This window comes from Macadamia integrifolia, chromosome 12 (assembly GCF_013358625.1).
Source record: "Macadamia integrifolia cultivar HAES 741 chromosome 12, SCU_Mint_v3, whole genome shotgun sequence".
Classification (NCBI taxonomy): Eukaryota; Viridiplantae; Streptophyta; class Magnoliopsida; order Proteales; family Proteaceae; genus Macadamia; species Macadamia integrifolia.
In genome coordinates this window covers 8131418-8139456 of record NC_056568.1, presented here as the reverse complement: position 1 = coordinate 8139456, position 8039 = coordinate 8131418, and the positions used below count along the sequence as shown (strand labels likewise).

The window sequence follows — 8039 nt, the reverse complement described above, 5'->3', positions numbered from 1 at the left end:
GGGGGGGGAGCATGGGTGTTGGGCTCATGGTCCCCCCAAAACCCTTTTTCTATTTACTACTTCGGTAGCTGGATGGAGATGGTTATCTTGGGGTATCTATTCCTCTCCTCCCTCCAAAAAAAATAAAAATTAAATAATAATAATTGGTGTCAAGTTCTTGAGATTTGCATTTCATGTAATTCAAGGTGCTATTTATTCTGTAATTGATATTTTGTTTTTATCTTTTCCTACTTCCAGATTAGTCGGTCAAAGAAGGCCAATATGATATTGCTTTTCTTCCTCTTGCGGAAGCTCATCCTTCCTTTCTATTCGTTCACTCTGTTCTGCATAATTCTCCCGCTGACCATGTTCCTGCCAGAAGCTCAGCTACCAGCTTGGGTCGTGAGCTATGTGCCTGGAATCATGTCCATCTTGAATATTATTCCTGCACCAAGGTCTTTCCCATTTATTGTTCCTTTCCTTTTATTTGAGAACACAATGTCTGTCACAAAATTCAATGCCATGATATCAGGACTCTTCAAGTTTGGGAGTTCATATGAGTGGGTTGTCACTAAGAAGTTGGGAAGGTCATCAGAGGGAGATTTAATCGCCTTCTCTGAGAGGGAAACTGATACTCTGGTACAAACTAATGGTCTTGGTGGGGCCTCTTCAGAATCAGGCCTCGCAGAGCTGAACAAGTTAGAGGTGATGAAGAAATCTGGGAAGAGTAAGAGAAACCGTTTGTACAGGAAAGAACTTGCCCTTGCGTTTATTTTGTTGAGTGCTTCGGTGAGGAGCTTGTTATCTGAACAGGGGATTCATTTCTATTTCTTATTGTTTCAAGGGATCACATTCCTTGTTGTTGGTCTAGATTTGATCGGAGAGCAGGTTAGTTGACATTAGTGACTGTTTTCTTAGTTGTGGAAGCTTTTCGAGGTTGGCTCATTTAAGTGGTACTCCATGGAGATTGAAGTCTATGATTATAGGTAACATTGACCACAGCCTTCACATCTATCATTGAAGTTCCAATAATCAGAGCCTCTGCTGTTCATACATTCTCTAGTTTTAGTCAACACTCATGAAAATCCCTGGGTACATGATCCTGTATTTCCAGCAATTGTCTGCTCATTTAGACATTCTATTTTTAATTAGCAGAGAAATGGCTATATGTTGTTTTTTGCGGAATCACTTGGCTCTGTTAATTGTGTCTCAACAATGGGAAAGAGGCTGTGGAAACCCTATGAGTGGTCAGATGTTTTGTGCTCAGCCAATTCTGTAATTTTCTGTACATTAGGTAGCTGTTTCAGATGAGGCATCCTTAGATTTTTTGAATATGTAATTCTTTTGCTGTAATTGAACGATTCAATTATATTTATTGTTTCTTATATGCAAATATACAATCATATTTATTGTTAGTTATGAGTCGATACAATCAGGTCATACCATTTCTTTCAGTTTTGAGCATAGTTGTCAAGGCAATGAGGCGACCCAAGGTGTTGTAGGGGCCACAAGCCCCCCCTCCCCGGAGCATTGTCTAGGTGCCCTGGGCATGTACTATATCACTATAAGTAATACATCAATGATAATTTTATATAATTATTCTGCACGCACATAGGCATCAACATCAATGGGATTTTTATTTCACAAGGGATAGGGTGGTAATTTTGCATGCCCCTGTGTTTGGGCATAGGGACCACGTAACCAGGTATCACTCTTTGAAGTGATACCAATGCAATATGATATAATTATGCTAGTAATGACTTAATATGAAAAAAAAAAATCAACATATAATAAACGGAAGTATAGAATATGTCATCATGATTTTTATCTTATTATGTTTTTTTTTTTTTTTTTTCTTGACATCCAAACAGTAGAAGGATCTCACATTTCAGACTTGGGTGTAGTTTTCAATGGCATTTACCGAAGCATATCTTGGTGGAAGGTCTGAGTTGCATCTAAGGCATTCTAGGTGTCCATGGTAAGTATTTGTTATCTGTCAATAATCCTTAATGGGAAAGCTTTGGTACAAGACTACATGGAGGACTAGAACGCCCCAAAATTTTGAATATATTTAATGGTATTTTATAAATCTTATGTGGCTAGAACCAATCCAGCCTAAGGTTTTAAAACTTGGGATTCATCTTGATTGATACTGATCTGGATTGGCCTAGATTGGGTTGTACCAAAATCTCCTGTAGTTGTAGTTAAAGTTTCACTAAGTAACTTCAAACTCAATACATGGCAAATTAACCTTTCATAATTATTATGACACCCAAATGTCTTACAGCTTCTTAACCAAACAAGGGAAAGGCCATTATTTTTACGCCTGTAAACTTATTTGCATAGAACACTTGCAAATTAAGCCATCAAATGCTGGAACTCAGAGAAATCAACCACACTGTCGCTGTTTAGGTCGAATGCCAGTATGACGTTCTTCCATTCTTCAGTTGACATTTTGTATCCAAGGCGACTGAACATCCTCTGCAAACCCTCAGTTGTAATGGATCCACAACCCTTCGCTACAAACATCTCGAAGCCTTTTTTCAGATCAGCATTCCCACCTTCACGTTCCATCAAAGAACATGGGAAGACACTTATATACTGTGATAGGATGGAGACATCAGGGTAAGTAAAGAAGATGTTTTAAGGGACTTTTTCTTAAAGAACTAAGAATCGAGAGCTTTAAAAAGATTGGTTTTGGTTGAAAGTTCCAAACATTGCATTAACTTCCCCAAAAGCCAAATCATTTGATGTGTATGAAAGAATTAAGTATCGAGAGCATTACAAGGATTGGTTTTCATTAAAAGTTCCCAAACATGGCACTGTTGGCATATTTGCTCAACCAATTGATATACCATAAAGTGGCCAGCCATTAAGGAACGAACACGTGGCTGGAACATTTCAGAAGGTAAACTGCCGACCAGATGACAAGACCCCAGGACGACCAGATGGCCAGACACTAGGACGACTAGACCGTAGGAGGACCAGATCCAGGATGGGCAGACCTACCTAACTCATTCATCACAAATGACCACCCCCTTACAGACTGACCAGGCGTGGACACCTCCTCACAGGCCGAGCACAGGTTAACTCATATGCATTGCCCACGTTTCACCTAGATCTGATTACTCAATCTTGAGATGGTGACGTTTCGTAACTGTTTCTAAATCGAACTAGGGTTAGCAAACCAACTATGGCTAGATGATTAACCCAAGGGTAACCACGGTTGAGTTAACCGTTAGAACCATAGTTACTTAACCTAAGGGTAACTATGGGTTAACTGTTAGAATCTTGGTCTAGCTATGATGAGATCAACCACCTCAGCTCAGTCAAGGACCGATCCACCATTGACAAGCAAGTCCAAGTCATCAAGGAAAGGGACGGTCGAGCCAATGAGAGCCATCATCGATCACAATATAAGGAGAACTTAACCAAAAAATGGAGGTAAGCAACATAGAATACTCAGAGCTCAGTCTAAGGTTTCATTTCTCACTCTGTACACTGATTTAAGCTTCAAAGGGCCTACTCGGAGGTCGGCTCCTAGCTAGTCTTCTCATCTATGATCTGTAGGCACCAAGGAGGCCAGAATCTGTAGTAACAACAATGTTCATGTGAACGTTGCCAAAAGGTAAACCATGTGGTATGTACTGGGGCATATTCTTCCTTTTCTTGGAAGAACCTATTGTGCAAGAATTTCAAATCAACAAGCCAAATTGGCAAATCAAGGGAAAGGCCTTGACTGAAAAAAGGGAAGCTTGTTGCGAGATCGAAGGTAAAATGAAACAAAAATCATAAGAACGCGAGAAAATTAGGTTAGAAAGATATCACTGAGATAAAAAAGTTTGACAAATAAAAGTTTTGCAGAAAACCTAAGGAACATTTATATGGCCCGTAATGTGAGAATCCATAGACAAAGATCTCAAGTTGTAGATAGACTACCGGAGGAAATAAGTCCAAGAAAAATAGTAAATAAAGCCTATAAATTATATAAAAATCAAATTAATTAGATGAGATACTAAGATACAACTTTGAAGAAGGAAGTTTCATTAACATACATGCGGAAATCCATGTAATTGATTGTACTTCACTGCTGCCCTACTAGGGACAATAGTGAGTTGTGCTCAGTAAAAGTACGATAAATCGATGAACAAAACTTGGAATGAGAAACCGTAAAATGAAAATGACATAAGACTTACCCTTCTACAAGTTTTCTGAGGAGTGCTCGATCGTTAGAAGGGTGTGGGCTCAAGTAATCTCAAGTGAATAGTAGAACTGATGTAGTGTACAATAACATAGCTCTAAAGCGTGATTCCAGTGTACGAATTTCGACAATAATAATAGCTTATACTATGTGTGATAGTCCCAAAATGTGGGAGGGGATCTGGCATTTATAGTTTGGAGACCTCTTAGTCAACCAAGGTATGTGTGGAATGCTTCCATGTGGGTTGATCTTCTTTCTTTGTTGGAAAGAGATTTGATGTCTATATATATATAGGAGGTAAATATCTCTCAAGATGCAAACAAATGTAAATGGGTTTTCTAGAATCTTCTAAGTGTCCTAAGGGTCTTAGATTGTGTCTAGATGCATGCTTTGGCGGATGTAAGAGATATGGTGGAGATACGGCCAAAAATATGCAAAATCCCTACAATTTTGCGGAACTGGCAAAAAATGCATTCTTGCCATCATAACATGGGATTTAACAAACGTTGGCTTGGATGCAAATAGCATCGGCCAAAATGAATTCAGTGCCGACCTAAGTTAGTGTGAGTTTTGCTTTGGTTAACTCAGTGGGTCTGGTCCAATTGTATTTTTTGTTCAATTAGGACTAGTCTGCAACTCTTTTGGTGGTCTTGGTCAATCCTAAGTGTGTCAAAGCCATTTGCTAATTTTGAAAATATTTTTACTATGGCGATGTGGAGGCAAGAATATATTGTCTAAGTCTAGGAAGAGATATTGAACATAATACAGGATCATTCCATGTCTCAAGGGCATTCCCAACTCATCATTGTTAGCCCTTCCAAAAATGAAAAAATATGATGTCTACAACAAAAACTTGGGATTGATAGACTTCTTTGGGAAAGGAAATCCTAGGTAAGAAGCGAATATGTTAAAGGTTACCAAACAGTAAAGCAATGACTAGGAATATAAAATTAAACCAAAGTAATCTAGACCAGGTAACATATAGGCCTCTATATCTAATCAAATCCCAAGTAGAAGAAGATGACTTTTTTCTTCAAATAACTAGAAATTCACTGGACAATGTCCCTGCTATCTCTAGATCTTAAACAATCCCTTTGCAGCTTCCCCCAAACCTCAATGAGAGAATTAGAGTTTCTAGGGCCAGGGAGCCAAAGACCATCTCCTAAGATGGAAAATACTTTGGCTAGTATATCAGATCCCGCATCATACCTAATTATGTCCCTATTTTTAAAATTAATACACCATCAGGTTGCCAATTATCAAGCCAAAGCAAAGGTGCTCGATCCTTCACCAATAGAGGACTGTATAGAATTATTAAAAAAATAAAAAAAGGTCCTGATATTTAAGAATCTTCCAAACCTAAGAAGTATTCAAAGGGATAGAGGCCGTCCAAATTGAATCGGACTTGAGGTATCTAGAATAAACCCAATCAACTCTTAAAGATCTTCCAAATAAGTTTAACAATCCCAGAAGTGTCGGATTCCTTAATCCTACGAAGACCTAAACCCCCCTCCTTTTTAGGCAAACAAATCTTGGCCCAGCTCATTGGGTTCAAGAATTTGGGATTATCACTACCCTTCCACAGAAAAGAAGACATAAGAGACCCAGGGATGCCCAAGGTATGGATTAATTGAGTCTTAAAAACCTCAGAGAGCCCCTCCCCCCACAACACCCCCCCAACAAAAAAAAAAAAAGAAGAAAGAAAAAGAAAGAGATTTATGTGATTAATGGAGAGGCCTGACTTTGAAGAGAAGGAGCAAAAGACATAAAAAATCGCAGACAAAGTGTGCAAATTTGTTTTGGCAAAACTCATAAGGTCATCACCAAAGCATAAATGGGATTCGATGAATAAAGTTCCTATCAGTTTTGACCAATAGGATTTTAAAAAGACCATCCATGGCAACAAAAAGAAAAGGAGAGGAGAGATAAGGAAACCCTACAAATCCCTGACTTAGAGGTAAAGAACCTTGGATGATCCATTTACCATAATAGGGAAGTGAGGAGAGGAGATGCAACAATGAATCTAATAGAAAAAATTAAGTGGGAAATCCATCTTACAGAGAATCTAGTCAATATATTCCCATCTAATGAAATCAAACATCTTGTGAATATCCAACTTGAGGAGGATGGAAGGAGGATATCACACCCCACTCCCGGCTGATCCAATTTACCATCAGGAATACCGACGGTGTGAGTAAGACACGTACCTGTCTTACCAATCTACCAGGATCTCTGATAGCAGTACCTTAACTTTTTCACAATCTCACAACATAAACCAACATAAGCAGAGAAATCAGAGTATTGTAGTGGAATTATAAATAAAATGGGAAAACATCTAATGGTATTATAATAGCAATAATCGAGTTATTCTGTTACATTCATCCATGACATGTAATATAATCTCAAGAAAATATACACTCCACAACTATATCCAAAAGTATCGAAAGATGATGTACAATCTCACGGTGCGGCGTAAGCACAGTGATTGCAAGCACAGTCTAGATCGTGCTCCTCCGCTTTTGGCATCTACCAGTTGCTCACACCATACTCTGACCCAGAAGATACTGGGTCACCCGCCATTAGCACCACAGTACCTGTATCATCATCTAAAAAGAGGTGTATACGTGGGATGAGCTTTCCAACTCGCTCAATGAGGGGTGGGGCAAGCACATCCAAGTAAGATAATAGCAGTAATAATTTATGATGCATGATTGCAGAAATTAAACACATAGTCCATGATGCTCGCGATGCAGTTCATTTATTTATTATCCACCTAACAATACAAACTAAGTCTGGTAAATGCTACTACGACACATTAGGCTGGATCCCTCGTCTCGGAAATGACATCGACTACATAGCGATACGAATCCTAACTGTGATTAGAAGCCTGCTGATCCCCGTATGCGTCCATGGGTCACCTAGCAAACCCCTGATAACCCCCACCTAATAATCACGGCACCAGTAACACATCGACCATGCCGGATAGGTTCTCGCCTCCGACAACAATCACATCATACCGTGGGAGTGGCACTTCGCACTTCGGAAAGGCTCATCAAACATACCACAATGGGTTATCCAACACCTCAACCCCTATTGGCAAGGGTGCGTAGCATAGGGAGTGATACCTAACCACATATATACTATATGCCTTCATAATGATATAGTTAGTATAGATTACACAATACCAGAGAGACCTCGGCCACAAAGTGTAATCCATCTCTAAATACAGTCCCGGGTACACGATACCAGAGAGACCTTGGCCACAAAGTGTAACTCGAGATCGTTTACCTAATCTAACATACAAATAGCAGTCGAGTATGGACTACGCAACACCGGTAAGACCTCGGCCATGAAGTGTATCTATTTCCAAATGTAGTCTCGGGGTACACGATACCAGCGAGACCTTGGCCACAAAATGTAACCCACGACTACAATTAACTCTAATACACATAATCAATGCATGAATGTAACATGCATAAGGCAATCATGGCACCAGTACCACCTCGGCTATGCCGAATTCTGTCTCACACACACATCCATCCAAACACATGGAGATCACGGACCGGTACCACCTCGGCCACACCAGATCCCATCATACATTTCCATACAATTCATATCATGGTCGTAAAATGACAATTTCAATTAAACATATAATTCTAAGCATGTGAGCAATTAAATAATTAATAAACATTTAAAAAAAATAAACACAGTCCATCCCTCACCTTGTTGATCTTTGTTTGGTTTAGGGATCAAGTAATGCCACCGATCAATCAAATCAATTCCGACTTCGGGGTACGTGTGTATCACTGTCCTAAACATAAATGGAATCGTACATCAGTACACATTGGAAACATCGGGA

General features: G+C 39.4%; 1 protein-coding gene across 1 annotated transcript in view; it reads left to right on the top strand.

Moving 5' to 3' along the window:
- Positions 1-1394, top strand: part of LOC122058040 (probable xyloglucan glycosyltransferase 6) — a 26965-nt gene extending 25571 nt beyond the window's left edge. Inside the window, exon 5 of the mRNA XM_042620437.1 lies at positions 238-1394. Coding sequence (XP_042476371.1) covers positions 238-876 — 639 coding nt within the window. The 3' untranslated portion in view covers positions 877-1394. The remainder of the gene's footprint in view (positions 1-237) is intronic.
- Positions 1395-8039: the final 6645 nt, after the last annotated feature.